The sequence below is a fragment of the Andrena cerasifolii genome, chromosome 15, assembly GCF_050908995.1.
Source record: "Andrena cerasifolii isolate SP2316 chromosome 15, iyAndCera1_principal, whole genome shotgun sequence".
Taxonomy (NCBI): domain Eukaryota; kingdom Metazoa; phylum Arthropoda; class Insecta; order Hymenoptera; family Andrenidae; genus Andrena; species Andrena cerasifolii.
The window spans coordinates 9,463,499-9,485,666 of NC_135132.1; the positions used below are offsets into that span (position 1 = coordinate 9,463,499).

Sequence of the window (22,168 nt, forward strand, 5' to 3'; positions counted from 1 at the left end):
TATTCTGGGCTGTGGGTTGAATTGTACGCGGGATTCTGTAATCCCGTCCCTCTTCTCCCTTTCATTTCAACGAGGAATACATGAATGGTTAACTTGTCGGATGTTGGCGATGCTGACGTCACGTTCCCTGGGTTATCTTCGTACAAGCTTTCTCCCGGTTCTCTGTAATATCGCCTTGCCTGGTACGTACAACTCTTTCGAAAACATTCATCGATCAGTGGATGACGTAGTATTACGTGCTCAAAGGCTCAGCATTGATGCCTAGAGAAATATATAGTACGGTGAATTATTGAGCGCCAACGTTGGTAGGGATAATTATGTGATACTATTCACCTTGCAGTCTGCCAAGGATGCTTTAGAGTATGTAGATATGAATGTACTTGGATATCAATTCTTTCATGCTCTTGGAAATACAGAGCACTGTATTCAGAGCACTGAAACAGAGAGTACTGTACTCAAGTGTATTCAAACAGGGAGGGCTGTACTCAAGAGTACTCAAACAGTGGGTACTGTACTCAAAGGTATTCAAACAGGGAGTGCTGTACTCAAAAGTATTCATGGAGGGATTCCTGTACTCAAGAGTATTCAAAGAGGGAGTGCTGTACTCAAGAGTGTTCAAAGAGGGATTGCTGTACTCAAGAATATTGAAACAGGGAGTGCTGTACTCAGGGGTATTCAAAGGAGTGCTGTACTCAGGGGTATTCAAAGAGGGATTGCTGTACTCAAGAGTATTGAAACAGGGAGTGCTGTACTCAGGGGTATTCAAAGAGGGAGTGCTGTACTCAGGGGTATTCAAAGAGGGATTGCTGTACTCAAGAGTATTGAAACAGGGAGTGCTGTACTCAGGGGTATTCAAAGACGGAGTGCTGTACTCAGGGGTATTCAAAGAGGGATTGCTGTACTCAAGAGTATTGAATCAGGGAGTGCTGTACTCAGGGGTATTCAAAGGCGAAGTGCTGTACTCAGGGGTATTCAAAGAGGGAGTGCTGTATTCAAGAGTATTGAAACAGGGCATAGAATACTGAAACAGAGTGAGAGAGAGTACTATACCTGATCGTAAGCACAGTACACATTAAGTTCTTCGTATACATATACATCGATCGGTAAGAATAAAAGAAAGAATATCGTTTTCCATTGGAATTCCAGCAAGCCATTCACAGAAGCATCCACCGATTCCGCATGCAACAATAAATTTCACGTTTTTTCGTCTTCCACGTCGAGTTAGAGTAAATTCGCGAGTAATTCCCGTTCGGCGGCGCGGGAAATGGCTTTTTAATTCCGCCACCGAAGTCGTTTGCCCATCAAACAACGGGCTCCCGTGGACCCGCTAACGAGGAACAGATTGTATCCCGGCTCTAACAGGTTAAACACGAAGCGAGAACACGCGTAGCCACGTATCTTCTCCCATGCTGCAAAAATTTTATTGATGGAAACGCAGCCAGTGGTGCATATTTTCTCCAGACAAAGAGGTCCTATCTCTTTGTTCGAGGCACGCTCATTACACGCGAATTCGTTAAAACGAAAATCCAAATATGTACCCCATTTTTTCGTGGCTAAATTCCTGGATGAAGTTCTGAAAACTTTTTGGAGATCTGAATGCTGCAAAACCGTTGAAAACTAGATGGCATTTGCTGAATTTAAAAATATCCGTATTATCTGGGACACGAGATCAATTTATTTGCAATTTTTTGCGAATTCCTTGCGTTCCTTTGTTTTCTAAGACTGAAGTATCGTAATGTATCATAAATTTTGCATTTCTGATCACGGTGATGTTCGAGAACGTTTTTTTGCCAGTGTAACGACAGGATATCGGAGTGGTTGGATGAATATTAATGGTAACTCGTTTGCATGTGCGAAGCAATTTCATCAAAATGGTTTAACATAGGACGGAGCAAATAACGAGGGAGAAGTGGAACATCGGTAAAATTCGCCAACTCGAATTTTCCGGATTTTAATATTCATAAAATGGATAATATTCAATGCATGAACTGTAATCTCCGCAAAACGAGAACAACAGAGAAGCGAGTGTAATATGACAGCGATCATCGTTCGTTAAAAAACTCGCAATATCAAAAGCAAATAGAACAACGTGCCTTCCTCCAAGTTCCGATTTTAAAGAGTTTTGTGATCGCAAAAGCAAGAGCGAGAATAAAACGAAGCTCTGGGGTACTAATGAGAAAGTGGTTTAAAGATAACAGGGATTACCTGGCCACCAGTGTAATGAGAGATAACAAATTGCAAGGAAGATGGGCCATTAATCTCACTCCTCTAATTATAACACGTTCCCTGTGCAAGAAACACGACCGCTCCCTATAATCCCTTGCCGAAATTTGACGAGCACCCGTTTGCAAATTTCCATTAAATATGTAATTAAAAACTCATTAGCTCTTCGCTCATTTTGCATAAAATTCGAGTCGAACGGCGGACCAACATACCTGAGAATAGCATAGATTACTTTATCAGTGACATAGTTGAATTTTACTTTATTTTTCTTCGAGGGGGAGGATTCTTGAGCTCCCGCCCTCGAATCCCCAGCGTCCCCTGAACGCCTGTTAACCGCGCAATTTGGCAAATTGTTGCCAACTCCCTTTCCGGTTCCCACGCGGTTAAGTTGCTCGGTAAAGGGAAACGTTTTCGTGGTCAGACCACGATTTCGCGATGCATATTATGCTGCGACGCTTCGGGGATCGATACTCGGACTCGAAACACTCGGATCCGGTTGCTGGGCATTTTGATAAAGTTGAAGAAATGTGGCGAACGTGGTTTTACAATTCTGGTACAATTTCCTACTAAAACCTCGCAATTTTCACTCTGAGTGAATTCCGTATCTTCGGTTACTAAAATAAGCTGTACTAAATTAAATTCTGCCATTTATGCGGAACACATAAAACCACTGAAAATAATTTAAGCTCCTACATTCTAAAAAACATATTACCACGTGCTAAATCCTCAACTTACGTAGAAAAAAATCAGTATTCTGCTACAGTGACTTCTTATTTGTCAGAAGACTACAATTAAATCACTGCCGTGATGATTCAAACCGCGTATCACAATTCCAAAGGAAAACTGAAAATTTTATGACAGGAGAAACTCGACGTCACCTTAACGAAAATCCTAAGCCACCATCAGCCTCCACTATCACTATCAAAGCGAGAACGTAGTGGTGCGTCGAATGGAGGGCACACTTCCTCCCCGGCACAGTAATTTCCCTACCCCAGCCTGGGGAACGCGGGTTCATAACGAATTCCTTTTGAACAACCTGGTGTCCCCGTCACAGAACAGCGGGGTAGTTAACGTGCCCGTCGCTTTGGCAGCTTCTGTAAGCTCCAAGCAGCCGTCGAAATTGAACAGTCGCGGCTTAAAGGCTGCTGGACACCCGGTAGACGAGGCTGCACACGACGAATCTGCCTCTAATAGAGCTGGACGTCACATTCTGGCCGTAGCTGCTGATTGCATCGACCTGTTTCGCCTTCAGAATCCAGGGACCGCCCGAAAACTTTCCTCTCGCCTCCACTATCCACCAATTTCACGTCCCATGAACGCTTATGAGGGGCATTCTTTCGGCTACGTAGTGAGAAACGACGTGGCTCACAATCTGGCCCACTTCTTCCCTCACGTGCCCCTCAAAAAGCAACCTGCAAGTCCTTTCCACTCAAAAGGACGCTCCGATTTTTTTTCTGTCGAGTTTCAGTTGTTAAGTCAACTGTTGATGAAGTTCTGTGCGAAGTAGAGGAAGGGAATTCCTTGGTTGGATTTGTCGTGGAACTGATAAGTGCGAATCCGGCTTAAACCTTAAGGGTGCCGAAGAGGAACTGATATTTATGAATTTTTTTTGGAAGAACTGTTGTTAATATTCGACTAAACTCTTTTGGAATTTAAGGAGGCATCCTAAAATTTGCAGAATTTTTTTTTTAAATTAAATAATTTACGATGGGACTGAATTTTAATTTTAGTTTTTATTTATATTACTTTTTCATCGAAGTAAATTTGTCGAAGGAAAAAAAGGAATTTCTTATCGAACGCTATAACTTTTTGATTTGTTTCTTTTTTTCTTCATTAAATTGTGCTCAATCCCTGCGTAAATTATCTAACTTTAAAAAAATTCTTTTTTTTGTAATCCGCTGACTGTGACAGGTGCTACACTACCACCAACAGGAGTTGGAGAGGTTGACAGGATTCCACAATAATTAATAAGTAATAAATAAGAAGCATCGACATAAAAAAATATTTTCTGTGAGTTTAAAGGTGCCTCTTTATATCCCAAAAGATTTTAATCCAATATTAAAAATAGTTTTTTAAAAAAAAATTCGTAAATATCAGTTACTTTTGGGGCTGTTACTCGAGAATCCTCTCCACTTCGGCGCTCTGTATTTCATTGAATTTGTAACAATTTTAAGGTTGCCCAGTCTCAAAATGCGTGTTATATCCACAACAAAGTATCGTAAACCGTGCACATGGTATGAGTTTTTACTCGTCCTTCAATCCAACCCAACAGAAACCTTTCATTTTAGCCCTTGTATCCCCTTAAAGCCGCTTCTCCGATAAATTTCGAAATAGTATCACCGCGATTATCCTGCTTTTAACGGGATAAATTGTAAACAAACGGATGAAGGGCAAAAGGAAGTTGATGGATGAATCCAATAACAACAGGCTGTTTTCCATGTGATTTGAGCGGCCACTTTGCTGGCTCCGTGCTCTCCCATCATCGATCTGTTTCCTTATCTCTTATCGGATGGACGCATATGTCCTACGCAGCGTATCGGCTCCGTTGACGTCGTGGAAAGCCTCCACGTAAGCCTCTGCCATATTTCGCGCTAGACCGAGCTTCTTTCGTAATGAATTCTTCAATTCCTAAATTTTTAAACGACGTCGCGATCCGTCTAAAAATGTTACCAACCCTTCTATCCTTTCCCTCTCAGCCACGAAAATTGAAAAGAAATGGCAACAACAATTACTTCCTCAGAAAAGCGGAGATTTCTAAATTCAAAGTTGGAAATCGACTGGTCAGATTCAACCTGCACTGCAGTTCTATTCTCCAGAGTTTGTTATTCACCGGTGTTTTATTTTTGTGTGTAGTTTAAAATAGTTGCCCAGGGTTAGTCTCTTCTCCAGATCGTTTGAATAATTCATGGTGACACGTGGAGCGCGATCCGAAATTTTCATTGCGATTGCATCGCGTCCAGGGTCCCCCGGAAAATGGTGTTCCGCAAGTTCCTCCATTCGTCGAGGCAATGAAAGCGTGACGATATCGCTATTTGATACGGTTAAACCTTCCGGGACAAAGGTTCTGGATTAATCGAACGAAGCGCTATCCACGAACGCAGCTGGGGTAATGCAACACGCACTAATTAGACGTCAAATTCAATTTCGGTAATGTCTGACAAGCGGCCTCGGCCTTCGCATTTCACTGGGAGAAGTAATGTTCATTAGTATCCTATCGATACTTGTTTTAAACTCGACGTTCAACAATCCTTCAAAATCAGCTGTGTCTACTTGATAAATACCAAAAATTTCCATTTCCCAGCAGAGAAACAAAACCCATCACTCACGGCCACCGTTTACCTACATTGAACGAAAAGCAGCAGACCTTTCCAGTCGTTGCATATTCAATCATCCCCGGTACTTCACAGTTCCCCAACGATCCCACCTTCGGCTGCCCTCGAGCCCACACAGACCTCTTCGAATCTCTTCCAAACGCTTCGAACTTCCACAGTTATTCCACATTCAATTACCTCCACTTCAATATTCAGCTCATCCAATTCTTCCTTCTGCCTCGAATTGATTCACTCAAGATCCTTGTAGGGCTCGAATAATTTAATATTCGAATATTTCAGTATTCGAATACTTAAATATTCGAATAGTATTTGGATACTTGGATATTCGAATAGTATTTGGATACTTAGGTATTCGAATAGTATTTGGGTACTTAGGTATTCGAATAGTATTTGGATACTTGGATATTCGAGTAGTATTTGGATACTTGGATATTCGAGTAGTATTTGGATACTTGGATATTCGAATAGTATTTGGATACTTGGATATTCGAATAGTATTTGGATACTTGGATATTCGAATAGTATTTGGATACTTGGATATTCGAATAGTATTTGGATACTTGGATATTCGAATAGTATTTGGATACTTGGATATTCGAATAGTATTTGGATACTTGGATATTCGAATAGTATTTGGATACTTGGATATTCGAATAGTATTTGGATACTTGGATATTCGAATAGTATTTTAATACTTAGGTATTCGAATAGTATTTGGATACTTGGATATTCGAATAGTATTTGGATACTTGGATATTCGAATAGTATTTGGATACTTGGATATTCGAATTGTATTCGCCAAATAATTGAGCAACTGAAGTATTCGAATACCGAAAAATTCGACAAATTGACCCAGCCCTATCCTTGCGCCGCACCTGGGGCCCAGACCAGTAGACCTCGCTGGTCCCTCTGCAGCCCGAATAGTGGATCCGTATCGATCACACACATTTCGGTTAATAATCCATGTGATCGTTACGGCTGGCCGAGGCTCGCTTTGTACCTCGTTAGCGAGGCCCGTATCGCTGCTGCTCTCGCGCTCGTGTCCCTGGAAGACAGGGATGCAGCCACCAGCGAGTTTAATGATACGAAACTCCGCTGGTATCATCGGCCAACCTGGCGCGATTGTTTCACGTCGTAAATACGCTCTGCTGCCTGTCGATAATTAGAAACTCCCGACGCAGCTACGTAACAACGCGCGGTGATCGTGCAGGCTCCAAGTTCTCGCGATATGAACCGTGGCTGTGTATACTGATACCTTGTAGGGAACGGTGTCTACTTCCGTCGCGGCTTAAGTTTGCGTGAGTTCTGCGAGAACGCTGCTCAGACCCGGGTTTTGTTGCGGTGATGGGGGACACTTTGTTCTGGGGGTGGTTGACGAGGTGGCGGAGACACAGGTTGTTGAAAATTGCAGGTGGGTTTGGACTGGGAGAGTTGGTGGAGGGTACTGTGGCTTTTGTAGGGGTGAAAAATCGATTATGGGGTTGGGAATTTCAGGTGGGATGTTTTGAGATATAAGGGGAGGCTCCACCCTGAAGCTACTAACAGAAGACAAAGTTAGGGATTTTTTTGTTCGTATAAATAAAAATTTTCAAGCAAAATGAGGGTTGCTTTAAAACTATATAAAAAATCCAAGCCCTATATTTTTTAATATACGAACAAAAAATCCCTAACTTTGTCTTTTGTTAGTGGCTTTAGGGTGGATTCTCCATTAAGTGGAGGAGGGTATGAGGTTTATCGATTGAGGGATTATACCACTTTGGAATCCGAAAAAAAAAAACAGCTGGCTTTAAGAATTGTGTTAGGGAAAATGATAAAGAAAATTAAAAATCTGTAACAAAGCGTGTGTGGTTCTTGTTTCAAAAGGTAGTACATAAATTTTATAAATCTTTCTACCCACATATTTCCACGATCCTCAACCCGAAAACTCTCCATCTACTTCCATTCATGTAAGCCAAGCTGTATGCACATGTTTCGGGGTTCCTATCGCGCATCCTGTCCCTCATAGACCCAAAGGAGCCAGCCAGGGTGTGAATGCACTCTCGAGACTTCCTCACAAGCCCCTGAGCTCGCCTCGATCCACCTGTCTTGGCCTATTATTACCACAAACACCCACAATGCGTGTCTCGATACCATGTGGCGTGTGTTCTGCCGCGTATCTGGATCCAACGACCCATCGATCGCAGCGTTTCGGTTAATAATCGCGTCGTTACCGACGCTGATGCATACGCCGTTCAGCCCTCTCGCTGAAAACCTCATTGAAATTTCCCGACGAAGGCGATAACGCGGCAGAACTCTGGTATTCAAATTTCCAGAGCAAGCCTGGCCAGTATTCATCCCTCCCCGAACCCCTGATGGCGATGTTCACCACTGTTGCACGCGACTTTTCGCGACCAGCTTTTCCTCAACGAAATGGCCCCCTGGAACCCCTTAATAAGCCCCTATAACGCGCCTCCCTCTAACAACTATCGAGGCAAGAGGCTCGCACTGTAATCAACGAGGCTTTATAAAGCCTGCTCGGTTTTGGGTAACCCAAAACCGGCGAGAATTTTCCTATGGCCACTGGCACGCGTTCATTCGTCTCTGTATCTGTTAGACACACGGAGGAATTTTTTGTGGAAGTTAAATAAAGGCTTCCCGTGCCTTTGTGGAAGCTTTGGAATTTTTTAGGCAGCAATGGGGGACTTCTGTGTACAGACCGGAGCGAAAATGCTGGCAGATTTGGTGCCTGATTTTAATGGAAACGACCACTGTGATAAAGGGAAAGTATAGAGGGCTGAGGACATGGGAAAGCGATTTGGCAAATCGAACATGCACGCGAAAGCGCGATTTGTGATGGTGGGTAATGGCACTCACGTGTTCCATCATGGCTGGGTAGTGCGACGGGTAGAGGGCGAATGCACCGATCAGGTGTGCCAGGGAGAAAACGAAGCCGGCGATGCAGGCGTGTCGCAGCCTGATGGGGAGCAGCGCGTAGGCCATGTAGATGAAGAAGCAAACGGCCCAGGCTGCTGCTAGTGGTCCACCACTTCGGTGCTCCCTGGACCCCAGGGCTAGGTGGATGTTCAGAGCCACTTGAAGGGCTAGCAGGGTCACCAGGACGATCCCACTGACCCCTGCTAGCCAGATCTCGTTCATTCCTGGCCTCGATATGGCTGCTACCAAAGCTGAAAGTTGAGGGATGTTCGGGGATTAGGTTTAAAATTGCTTGGAAGTTGTGTGCGGATGTACTTCGATCCAACTTCATTCTTCCTGATGCAAGCAAACTCGCCAAACGCTACTACCTCTCTAGCTTCTCATCCGCGTACACATTATCCCCCTCGAAAGTGTAGGAAAATAAGGGAAAAAGAATTTGCAAAGGTCGGGGTTCGCGTAGTGGACGTTAAAAATGACCCCTCACCTTTGACGCCTGCAGTGTTATGTTTCTCTGGCTGCTATTTTAGCACGTTCGCGCATTTCGATATCGATGCAACTGCACTCTGCCCATGCGTTGGCAGGCAGGATGGTGCAATGTTTCGAGAGAATTCTTCAGTAATCGACCCGCGATTATTCCCCAAGGAAATTTCAACCGGCAGGTATAAAATAGGTCGTATCGTAAACTGTATGAGACACAATGTCCATCTGCTTTGAAGAGATGAGTGTAAGCTTCCGTCAACCGGCTATCCATTACTGTCCGACTTGGTCTCACGCGAGCATGGGCAACAAGATAACAGCCCATTTTTATCACACCCCTCCTTCGTCGTACAAACGCTTTGGACGCGCGTTCGCGAGGTGTGGGCGAATGGGCCAGGGCTTTTTGTCATTGTCAATAGGGGAAAGAGAGAGCAGGGGGGCTCTCGAACCTCGAGATTATTTCACCTCGGTGGCTCGAAATGATCTCAGCACACTCCTCGGATCAATTCACTGTGACATCCTATTTTTCCTTTTCATTTCGACGAGCTGTGATTCATGCGCTACTGGAGAATATTTTGTCGATGCTGAAGTTGAGATATTGGTGGAAGCTTGGGTGAAATAACTGTGTGAAGTGGAGCCTTTCAGCTGGATGTCTGACCGATCACTGACATCTACTACTACGAGGTTAAAAATGAGCCATTCACTTGTTCCGCTGACGATTTTGATCTGGATTTAATTTCTAGACGGTCGGTGGTGTTATTAGTGTTTTGGTTATGGATTTTCCGGTTACTGTGTTTTGAAAAATTGGGGGAAAATTGATTTTAATACGTACCAGCGTAGACAGCGATGCAGACGATTAGGGTAATAGCCAGGGATAGATTCTCAGGCCTTTCGAGCATAGCGACGAACTGCTGATTGTCATCCAAACTGAGTCTCAGGATCAAAAGAAGACCCAAAGCGAGCGCCAGGCCCGCTAACAGACCCAGCACGTGGGTCATGTTGCTCTGGTTCATTCGCAGAAAGTATCGCTGGTACAGCATTTCCACCTAAATGAGATGGAATCAAGGAATGATTATTGGAATGCTTGATGCCTGATTTTCCATTGCTTTTATTCTTCATGTACTACAACGTTAGTTTAACTTCCTCACAATTTCTCAGAAGTACACCAATACAGACACCTTTATAGTGTCCTACCACAGTGGTGGTCGAAAGAAAGTTTTGCACTCGCATTTATTCCAATCTGTGGGATATAAATTTCCAGATACAATTCTTTCTAGTAGATCTACCTAGTTTTATTGCCATTCAGAGGTTAAACTTTCTTTTGACCATTACAGTACAAGTACTCGGATGTTTCCAGTATTCGGATGCTTCGAGTACTCGGATGCTTCGAGTACTCGGATGTTTCGAGTACTCGGATGCTTCGAGTATTCGGATGCTTCGGAGTACTCGGATGCTTCGGAGTACTCGGATGCTTCGAGTACTCGGATGCTTCGAGTACTCGGATGTTCGGGTACTTTGGTGTATTCCTATATCTGTTACCGTTCTGATTAAACTTTCTTTAACCACTACTGCAAGTCTTCTCGTGACAGTGAAATCTAATAAATATTTCCCCTGCACCATTACCGAAAACATACTAATACGTTCATGTAGGTTTCAATGAGGACGCCTCGGGGAACACGCAAGGCAATTTCATCACGAGCAGGAATCGCTCATAACTCGTTTCCCACGGCAAAACACGTACTCGTTTCTCCTGGAATAGTTTAGAAGGCGAGGGCCGACGCCTCCGCGCGAAATCTAGTAAAATGTCAGCTGGAAATGCGTGGCAGAAGTGAGACATTATATCACTTTAAATGTTGCTTGAAGCGCCTAGCAAAGATGAAAGGGATTGCAGTTAATACAACGCTCGGATACACACGCTTAGACACGTTTCTGTGTGAAAAGTGATCTAGCGGGGGTGGGAGATGCAGGAGGTTGGCTCGTGCCACGGTCGAGCGAATAAATTAATTAAAATTAATTAGACACCTGGCCCCGCTTCCTTCTGCTCGTCGTTTCCCTTTGTTGAATCGTCGTGAAGATCTGTTGACGATTGCAGCTGGCATATTTGTCGAGTGATCGACAATAATTTTATTACGTTAAATTCAGTATAACTGTTGTGTTGGTTATTTATCTTCGTTTCGGGGTAGCATGAATGTGTTTTATATCATATTTCCCGGGATTTTTGGAATGGAGTCTGCTTCCTTTGATAGAATTATTTTTTGGAGCCTTTAAGTCTGCACTTTTGGTGATATGACGTAATACTAGGTTGCAGGATTACGTGGCTAAACGAAGACCAGCTCATACTTCTTCAATACTGAATGTAGTACCATAAAGTCCACACTTTTCATATACAAGTCTTCCAGTTTATACCTCTAACTCATATATCTTCCTCTGCTGCATAACGAAAGTAAAGCTCGACTCATGTTTCCACCGTTTTCCTCAAGCATCAATGTGTCGCTGTTAATTTGCACAATCCTCCCATTGAGTATTGGCAGTATTTTCTTCATAAATAAAATCTACGATCCACAGATGGCATTTGTAAATCGCAACAAATAGCAGTTGAAGAAATGCATTAAACGATTATCGTTTCAGACAGAAATACACGATAGTCATAATAGGTGCGGAGCTCCGTATCGTTGATCTTCGGACTCATACCGCGATTCGCGGTGAATCCCATAGCGGAAATCCCGTCTAAGCCAACGTGGCTCTGTTCCCACGCGTCGAGGGAAATCCAAGAATATTCTCCACCGCTTGTTCGAGCGGCGTTACGTAGATTGCGCCGTTGTAATCTTTTTTTTTTTTGACTGGCAGAGAGATTGCCGGCACCAGCCTTGGCGAGGAAAAACATATGGCAAAGAAAGTCTCTGGTTTCCTCGAGACCGTGTATCTTGTCAAAACGTTCAGTAACTGCGCCCTCCATCTCTTCTATCATCTATCATCCTCATGATTTCGTTCGTGCGACGCTTGTTGGGCAATCAGATCCTTCATCAGCCCATTTGTTTTTTTAGAAGACCTCAAGAATCATTTTCCATTTGAGAAAGTCCTCAAGAACCTTAGATTTTGGTCACGATTGATTTTTGTTAACCCTTTATGGTTCAAGGTCCTGGCTTCCCGACCGCCTAATTTTTTTTTGATGGATAATATGCTGCATTTAATGCACAAAAGCTTGGAAAATAATGTAGCATAGGTGTACTGAGCAATTAAGAGGTTTGGGGGCGGAGTCAAGGCGTAGAGGTGGGAACAATGCAGCCTGTGGGAGGCCCGTGGTTGCGTGCCACCCAGTAGTAATGTCTCCAGCTGTGGAGGGGGTCTGTGGCTCCGCCCACTGCTCCGCCCACTGCTCCGCCCACTTGGATCTGTGCATTTGGAACCTCCACATTCCTTACAAAACCATTTCGAAAGCAGTAATTCATTTACTCCCTTCATTTTTACTATGTCGAATGCAATGCCCTTTGAACCTTAATTAAAAATATCAGGATGCATGCTTCGGAGTGCAAATGGTGTAGTTTACGATAAAAAAATAAAAACTCAAGGAACTTAAAGACATTTAACAATTATTCCTGCATTATAATACGGGATCATTAAGGGAGAATGAATAAACGAGAACTAATAATTATCGAGCCCCTTAATTAATATATCTCCTGATTCACTCAATTCCTATGAATTCTTGAAGCTGTTTCAGAACGAAACTTTCTCAATTTCACTACCACGTTGCCACGTTTATAAAAAGTCCCGTGTTGCGTTGATCCCCCTTGCGTAAGGATTAATTTAGCAGCTGGAAAATCAAGCCTCGGGCTTGACAGTTCGATCCGAGCGAAGGTGCCATGGAACGCAGACGAGAAAGAAGTCGGTGTTTAAATATACTCCTCGACTAAGCTCGAATTAGTGCACCGTTATAATTAAAGGAGCCACGAAAACAGACGCTGACAGCCGTGAAATAAATCAGAATGGATGTCGTAACTGCCTCTGTAGCTTCCACATTTCTTCAGTTCTTTGTTCGACTTTTGACTGAGAGAATTATTAGTCCCTTTCGAAGAGCAGTGACGGGAAGAAAAATGGACATTCGCTTTTTAATTAAATATGGGACAAGGTCGAAACTACTGTCCTAACACGTGTATTTTTCGCTCTTGAAGTAATACTGATTTCTCTGGCGTCCAAAGTGAAAAATATCTTTTCAAAAATCGAGAATGCTGGTGGATTACTTTTTTCTTATTGCCCACTACTGATCGTGAACATTAATGTAGCGAAATAATAATCAGAAAAATATATATAATATAATATCTTTAGAGAGTTGTCGAAGAGAACTTCATAAAAGTTTAAATTTAGCCTTCATCTAAATTTAGATTTCCCAGCAGAAAAAATACCTCTCTCAGGGCTTGCCACTCATCCCCCATTGTGGAAGAGGATTTTCTACTTCGCGAATGCCTATTAATATTACATTTTAGATCTGTAAAAAGATATCCACCTATCATGGTCCCAACTCCACTATAAAATTCTATAAAACAACCCCATAGTGCTTCTTTAATGCTTCCCCACACCCGTAGCCCTCCTAAAGTACTATTTTATGTCACTTTTGTTGGTGAAGACACTTTATTGTCATTTCTCACGTGGAAAAGTGAAGTGATGATTTTTTTCATTAAATAAAGCATAATCAGTCTGCATCGTGTCACAGATTCGCACGGACGATGTGTTCGCTGCCGCAAATCCGTGGTCGAATCACTCGAGAAAAGATGAACGTCCAGAACTACAAGTTTCAAACTGTTCCCAACTGGTTTCCCGTAGTTCTGAATTTCCGCCCGGTTGCGAACTTGCCTCGCGATTTTCTGCTTTCCTATTTAGTCGACTGGGGCCAGGATTTCTCTGCACATGCACGCGAGGATGGTCGTTTAGGCAACTTTCCGTCGATCGTATGGGATTACTCGTGGCGAAACAGAAGGTCTCTAAATTTCCCTTTGAAGCTTTCCAACTTGTCCCGAAGTCTAATTTCTTTTCATCCTAAAAACTGGTGATTCTACCTGCTACGAATTTAAGTTAATAATTTTGCGTGGTGGCATCTGTTTCGAGAAAATTGCGTTTAAATATATTTTAGGTAAGTGTAGCGCTTCTTCCCTCGAAAAACATCCCTCAGGATAATCCACTCGAAAGTATTATTCACTTTGTTTCTGTTTTTCATTGGTTTTAAATCTACATATGATTTTCCAGAAAAGGGAGGGTTTAAGGGTTGTTGTATAAAGGGGCTGATCGGGTCTCGTTTCCACTCGTTTTACGTACCTGCAGGTCTTTGAAGCGGTGCGAGGCGCAGAGCGAGTTCAAAAACCGGCACAGAGCGCATTTCCTCGGTGGCTGGGTTATCGACGTGTTCACGGTGGTTTCCTGCGTTGTTTCCCTTCCGGTGGTGAGGCCGACCCCGACTTCCGAGCCCCTGTTCATCTGTGGACAGCCCCGAGGGTTCATCGATCAATCCTTGCCTTGTCCTTTACTCGGGTTTTTCGATTTCGGAGTGGGGTGGAAAAGGGGGGATGGAAGTTAACAGGTGGAATGCTCAGGTTCCAATAAAAGTTTTCTAGTTAAAAGCAATTCACTATTTCTTTTCATATGGATACGAGTCAACCATTGTCAGAGAACCAATCAGAAATTTGATAGGATAGTGATTTAAATTGGTCTGTATACTATCCAGATTGTATCTTCTGATTGATTCCTTTATGAGGAAATAAATAATAAAATCTTAATTGATGGGGAATTTATCAGTTACTTTCAGCATCACTAGAGTGTGTACATAACATAACCAACCCCTCCCCTCTGTCCGCCATAAAACCACCCTCCAAGTACTTCCCCAGAGCTCGTTACCCCAGGAAACCTACATCCTCGCCGCAACATTCCCGAGAACAGCGACCTAAAATTCCCCGAACCTAAGACACAAACAGAGAACCCTGTCCACGGATACTACTTGGTCTGGCAGACAATTGGCCCTTTCGCTAGGTCCTGTGGGGGCAGTCCAACCAAGCCACATTTCTTCGGCAGTCCGCCACTCTCTCCTAGACTAAGAGAAATTCGCGACTAACCAAGTGAAACACATCTGAAGTCGGGCTACCCTCCAGGAAGAGGGTGACGGGGGGATGAAAACGGGACAAAGTGGTTTCATCCCCTCCTGCTGCCCTCCCTCTGGCACGCATTCCACCCTGCGGTGACTCACCGTGATAATGGAGGGACGGGGTGCACCGGTGAAGTGCTCGATCACCTCCCAGTTGGATTTCTTCAGGGGGGTGTGCGGTGTGCGGGGGGTGTTGGGCGTATGCGGCTGCGAGGACGGCGTCGAGGACTTTGATCCTGGGGGATCGAGGAGCAGCTCGACACGGGGCTTGCCGCCGTCGTTGGAGCTCACGTGTTGCCTCAGGCTCGCCCACCTCCTGGTGCTCCTCACCGACCCGGTCACCGACCTAGCCGCCACCTCGCCCTGGAAATCAGACGTGCAGGATGAATTACGCGGGTGGAAGAAGCCTTCGGTGTCTTGATGAGCGCAAGGGGTTGGTGGGTGGCGGGTGGAACATGAAAACGGGGGTGGAAGGCTGGTGTGATTTATGAAGTAGGTAGGAAGAAGGTAGGGGGCTGCGTGGTGTTTGCGGCTGATGGGTAAATTTAGGATAGTGTATTGGGGTGGTTTGGAGAAGCCTTGGAGGTTCTTGGGAACATGGAAGTACTGGTACGTGGTGGATGTCCTGTACTAGTGCTTGGTGGATGTCAAGTACTAGTACTTGATGGATGTCGAGTACTAGTACTTGATGGATGTCGAGTACTAGTACTTGATGGATGTCGAGTACTAGTACTTGATGGATGTCGTGTACTAGTACTTGATGGATGTCGAGTACTAGTACTTGATGGATGTCGAGTACTAGTACTTGATGGATGTCGAGTACTAGTACTTGATGGATGTTGAGTACGGGTGTTTCCCTCAGATTACATTATTATTATTACTTCACGAAGGTAGGTTATAACTTATAAACTACGCGTTCTATTCTCTTAAATCATAAATTGTTCAATTCCTAAAGTTTCTTTGCCAATCTCCATTTCAGGGTGTTCAGTTTCCCTCCAAGTATTAAAGTACCCTTTACAGTGTGTTAATTTACTATTCGGCTATCAGATGACCCCAGAAGAGTGAAACAGTAATTGTAAATACCACTTTCCTTCCTCAAGACACTGAACTTAACACATCGAAGGAAAATCCTCCCAAAGACAGCAGATCTTAAAGAGATCGTCGTCGAAACTATCCCAGTGAAAGAAATTTCGCCCCTCCATTACAGAACAAGATTAATAAAGTGTCCTTGAACGATGGGGCGGGATAAGACACGGTGAAAGAGACAAAATTGAAAGGGTGTTGCAGACCTGCTTTCCACGTCTGATTAGGAAATAGAAATTTAAGACGACTCGAACGTTCTTTGCTTTTATCCAGGATCCTTTGAGAGCTTCCTGCAACATCATCCTGTGCGCAGGATCGTTCACATCGTCCTCAAGAATAATTCTTCCTTCTTAATCCACTTTATTCCATCCCTTCCTATTAATTTCCATAAGATTACTAATATTTCGTCCCAAATAAAAATGTACGTTTAAATCTCCTACATCCCATCTCAAATTAAATAATTCATTAATTAATTCGAGTACTTTCATTCTTTCCTTCGCCTACTCAGTAAAAACAGTGCGCAAGTTATTAAACTTTCCTTTAAATATTTTCTGAACTCTCCCTCTGGAGGCACACAGGAAATTCTTACCCAGGGAACAAAGGACCCTTCCCCATTCTTCTTGCTCCTCCCCAAGGCTACCCAACTCTTGAAATAAATGTGGCAGATGTAAAAATTTTATTATCCTCAGTTACCTCTCCCTTTACAAATAGAATATCCTTCGTTCTCCGTTTCCTCCGCTTTTATTCTTATTTCCTCTTCGAGAGGATCTCCGATCTCACTTCGAAGATCCGTTCTCTTGCATTATGTTGCCTTTTAGACCCTTCGCTTTCGGAACCAGTATGCATCTTGCATCGATCTTATTTTCTTCCTGGCTCGCGTGCTATTTGTCCAGCAAACTCTTTCCCGATGTTGATTTTTGCCTTCTTTGAGGATACCGAGCTGTTCTCGAATAATTTGAAAGTTTGATGCGCCATGGCTTGTTTGGAGAGACGAAAGGGAAGAGAATTCGTCGTTCTCTGAGTACTTCGAAGTCTCAGAATTCAGTTTTCGAACAAAAACTGTAACAGAGAAGTGGGATCGCGTACGTATTCTTTCAGCATTCTACTTTCTCGGATGGGAAAATGGGATTCTGAAACGGGAGTTTAAAAGTCGATTGTAGTTCATTTCAAATGGCAAAGCGTCCCCTAATTTTAGACAGACGCGTGTTTGTCCATGGAAAATTCATAAGTGTTTTTCATCCTCGGCTCCTCAACGTCCACGGTTTCTGTAAATACTTTTTGCGTTTGCCCTCTCCGGCGTTGGAGAATGTATTCAAGCTTAAAGCTTTGAAAGCTTGGATCCTGGATTTGTTTATTCCCGCTGTGCCTTCCTGCCCCAGAAAGAGAGGAGGAGAGTTTCGTCTAAGCCGCCGGCAGGAAACAATTTTCTTCAGGTAGCCTTCGTGGTGTTGTCACGATCGACAGGGAAATTGCTCCGTAATCATGCTGACACCCACCCTCATGCCTCAATATATCCTGGCAGCTTTACTCTTTATGTCACTTGAAATTCGTCTCATCCCCTTCGAATTCCAATAACTGCATAATCCCAATAATTCTCCCACTCTCAAGCTAAATAATAGCTTGCCAACTTCGCATGGCCAGAAAAGCTGAATGAAAGCCTGAACTCGGTGAAATGAAAAGAGAATTAAGAAACAATGACTTTAAATGGTGTCCCGAAGAACTGTTTTTTGAGACACTTAAAAAGACGTTTATTAAGGGCCTCCTGAATGAAATTCCGGTTAAAACAACACCTAGGGGAGCAAATTGGCAGAATTGCCATCGCTTTATCATCGTTGGGGGAAGTTCTCCATGCGATTAAAGTCTGGCGGGTCAGAGGGAGGTCTTCCAAGAATTTATCGCCTCCAAGGGGGGTAGTGTAGGCTCTGAAACTCTGCTTTAATTGCAGTTATTCGACTTAAAAATTGCTCTGGGAGCCTCTGAATTAGCTGTCGTAATTAATTATCCTTTAGGATGGAGTAGGTGCTCCTAGAGTTGGACTCCAAACGAAAATATCATACTTCTCTCAGAAGAAACTGGACCCCTACACAACGCACATACTGCCACGTGCCAGCCACCCTTACAGAAGCTCGCAAGATCCTCCTGAACTCAGCAGGAGACAAAGGAATCCTCCATCAATGCTGCCTCAGTATACCTCCAGCCTACCTCTCCCATTTCAAAGTTCCAGGAATACACTCGTATGGGAAGTCCGGGTTAACTTGTTAATAGTTCGCCCACGTCGGCGGCCACCGTTCAACCCCTGACCCTTGAACTCGACCCTGGGTGTCAGAGGAACTGATACCACCTCAATGAGTAAATAAATTGGCTTAAACTAGATGGAACAAAGCTCTCCCAGATTACAGAGCTTTGGACCGACGAGACTGGTCCTAATATCGATACATTTCAGAAATGCCTGACCGTCATCCCTTGCATTCACCCGTCTCACTTCCTACTATCTGTTACCGTACACCCTGTATAAGCGCGCTGTAGGAGTTCCTGTAAATCATTTTTTCAATTAAAACGAATGCTACGCCCCCGGAGTCGTGGTGCCAACAGTTGTTTCATTAAACGCCGCGCGGATTAATTCCGTCGGGCATTAACGCCTCGTTTAATTATTGCGATCCCGTCCGATGTTATACGAATCTGGTAAAACGAGTTGCGAACGGTCGGGTAACAACAACTAGTCGATGGTTTGTAAATACGTTCGTGGTACGTTGTTTAAGAAAAGGAAATGGACCTTAATAAGGGCAGATTTTTAGATCATAACAGGATCGGAATCTAATACAAAAAGCTTATTTTGAGGTGTGTCGATCATACTATCCCGCAAAATTGACTCTCCCATCTGGGTTAAGGGGTCTCCCTAGTTTGACGCGTTGAAAATAAGCGGCTTCTGTTGACTATACATTGAGTACTAACTATAAACTGAGTACCGACTATAAACTGAGTACCGACTATAAAATGAGTACCGACTATAAACTGAGTACCGACTATAAACTGAGTACCGACTATAAACTGAGTACCGACTATAAACTGAGTACCGACTATAAACTGAGTACCGACTATAAACTGAGTACCGACTATAAACTGAGTACCGACTATAAACTGAGTACCGACTATAAACTGAGTACCGACTATAAACTGAGTACCGACTATAAACTGAATACCGACTATAAACTGAGTACTACGTTCTTCATGCCCGACACCAATTGTGCCAAAAGTATCATAATGTACTACGTGTTCCCTCTCCATCAAACATTTCCAGCTTCCTTCCTTCCAGGTGACACATTTCATCTCGTAATTGAATTAATCCCAAAGCTAATTAAGTGGCTGTAAGTGACAGTTACATAACGATAATGAGAATTAATTATGGTATGTTAATTCGTTCGAAACCTCGCATCCCAAACCCCCTTATTATTCCAATATTATCATTATCCATATTCCAATCACAATCGCATTGATTTTTCCCGTTCGCGACGCTTTTCTGAATTCTTCTTCTGGCTTCGTTTAATTTTTCCTCTATTTATGACGAGCTGACACTCGTGATAAGAGGGGCGAATTTCAGAGCCCGCTAATAGACACCTTATCGTCCGTCGATGAAGCCGACTGAAATTCAGGGCGCTCGAAACACTCGTACCCGGTGAATTCTTCGCCGACGAGCTGGAATTGTATGCGGTCCGCGTGAAAGCCTGATAACGTATCATCGCCTGGCACAAATTTTCAGACAATCCTGCTATCTCCCCGAATACGCTTCTGCTTGACCGCCCTGGGGAAAAGTTGGTGACGCCTCTCCCTTTGAAATTTACTGTTACATCTAAAATTAACAGCCACCACTTGTCACCTCCACTTCCCCTCAAAATGCTCCCCTTTGTAAAACATAAATAATTCATTGTCAGCGTTTAATGAAATTTAAGAAATTTCCGTAAACCCCTGGAACGCTCCCCCTCCGATTTGGGAAACGTCGAGTCATGTTTTATTAATCCGCCGATTCGAGGTGTTCATTAATAATTCATTCCGTTTATTTTGTAAATTGATCCTGTCATCGCGAGTCCGTACCAGTGGTGTAATAATTATCGCTGAAGAGTATGCGCGATGTTCATATGGCAATGGAAGTGGAATTCGTAATAGGCCTGCTGTCGAATGATGCCAACCGTGATGCAGTATTGGGCTGCGATATTAATGGGGGCGGTGGAGGGTAATAAAATTGACATTATGGAAATTGTGAGGCTGGTTAAAATTCATAAAGTATAAGGGGTTTGCTGGATGTCTGTTGGGCAGTTGAAATTTTCTAGCCGGTCATGCGCCTGTTGTTTGTCAAATTGCTGAGTACAAAGTTGGTAAAGCGATTAACGTGGCGACCTCACTCGATGCCACTTAACAATTATGGCAACAATTTAGCCTGTCGGTGTGTAAATTGTAGCGCTAAGCGCTTCTCAAATACTATTGGGTAGTTGTGGTGACGAGAATCGATCGTTTGAAATTGGCTCACTGATAGAGAACGAGATAGCTAATTAACAATAACTCAACTTTGTTGTGCATCATGTACTCAGTAGACAGCAGAGGTTACTTTATTATCTAGTAGAGCTGTAATTATTCGAATATTTTCGAATACGAATATTCGTATATTCAAATATTCGAATACTCCTGATTATTCGAATACTCCTGATTATTCGAATACTCGAATACTCCTGATTATTTGAATTCTCTGGTATTTGAATTATTTAGTATTCGAATTCTCTGGTATTCGATTTCTCCGGTATTCGAATTCTCTGGTATTCGAATTCTCCGGTATTCGAATTCTCCGGTATTCGAATTCTCTGGTATTCGAATTTTCTGGTATTCGAATTTTCTGGTATTCGATTTCTCCGGTATTCGATTATTCGAATACTTACATTACTCAAATATTCCTTACAACCCTAATATCTATGATTTTAATGTAAATTAAAATTAAATGTAATACTACGTGTTACCTCAAAGTCTTTGAAACGTAGAAATATTCGAATTACAACTCACTAATGTGTTAACTAATCGACCCACACCCATTACACTACCTACACCCACACAAACATATTCCATTGCATCGAGACTAAATGATCAAATTCTAATGCTTCTAATGGAACCCACCTAACCCACAGGCACGCGTTTTCCCTGGAATCATTCACGACGCTTTGAGGTTTAATCGGCGTGTGGAATCGCGAATCTCATCGAGAAAGTGACCCCAAATTTCGCAACAGCGTTGCTGCGTAATCGACCAAAGCAAGCAGAAATAATTGCCGGTCCAATCGAGGCCTATTTCCCCAGTAGTTAAAACGCGACGTCAAAAATTTTGCCCCAAATACCATCCCACCATTGCGCGCTTATTTTTATCCACAGAGATGGAAACTGACAGACCCGTTCCAGTCTCTCGTGCAATTTCTCGCTCGATCAGCGAGAATGATTAATTAGTTAATTGTTGTCCGCGCGAATAACTTTCCACCCGCGGTTGTCGTTCGTTCCTTGCGAGCAACACGAAAAATCCATTACAGAAACGAGCTTGGAGACAAGCGAAGGGAAGGAGAATCCTTTGAGCTGAGAAAGTTCCTGCGCACCTTGGCGATCACACCTGAGGAACGGTGCCGAGTGGAATTAGCAGAGACCATTTAAGAAAATTGATTATGCATCTCTAAAGCGAATCTGGTTATTGAACTGTCGAAGGTTTCGGAAAATTGTCACGTTGTTTTCCCTCTGCTTTCCACCGTGCTGTGCTAGCTTTCCAATCAAACTTGCTGAATGTCACAGCTTCGCGTAACGAGAATTTAATAATTCACAGTCGCTGCGAACGAAGGTCCATTTTCAAAGCAGTTCGATTGCAGTGGGCGCAGATTGTTTCGGCGTGAATTTTGCAGGGTGTTTCGAGAGTGTTTCTGTGAACGTTTTTGGATTTTACATTTGCTTGGCGCTACTGGTGTGATGATTTAGCAGATCCGAAGGTAGTGGTGGA

General features: G+C 43.4%; 1 protein-coding gene and 1 long non-coding RNA gene across 5 annotated transcripts in view; one reads left to right on the top strand and one right to left on the bottom strand.

Moving 5' to 3' along the window:
- The window catches only part of LOC143377328 (uncharacterized), an 85,592-nt gene that overhangs the window by 43,389 nt on the left and 20,035 nt on the right, over window positions 1-22,168 (top strand). The gene's annotated exons all lie outside the window — the stretch shown is intronic.
- Window positions 1-22,168, bottom strand: part of LOC143377295 (adenylate cyclase type 6) — a 62,943-nt gene that overhangs the window by 25,237 nt on the left and 15,538 nt on the right. For all 4 annotated transcript variants that reach the window (XM_076828398.1, XM_076828400.1, XM_076828402.1 and 1 more), the window contains exons 3-6: window positions 15,175-15,435; window positions 14,253-14,411; window positions 9,778-9,991; window positions 8,409-8,719 (exon numbers count right to left, since the gene is read on the bottom strand). In XM_076828398.1, the coding sequence (XP_076684513.1) occupies window positions 8,409-8,719; window positions 9,778-9,991; window positions 14,253-14,411; window positions 15,175-15,435 (945 nt within the window). The remainder of the gene's footprint in view (window positions 1-8,408; window positions 8,720-9,777; window positions 9,992-14,252; window positions 14,412-15,174; window positions 15,436-22,168) is intronic.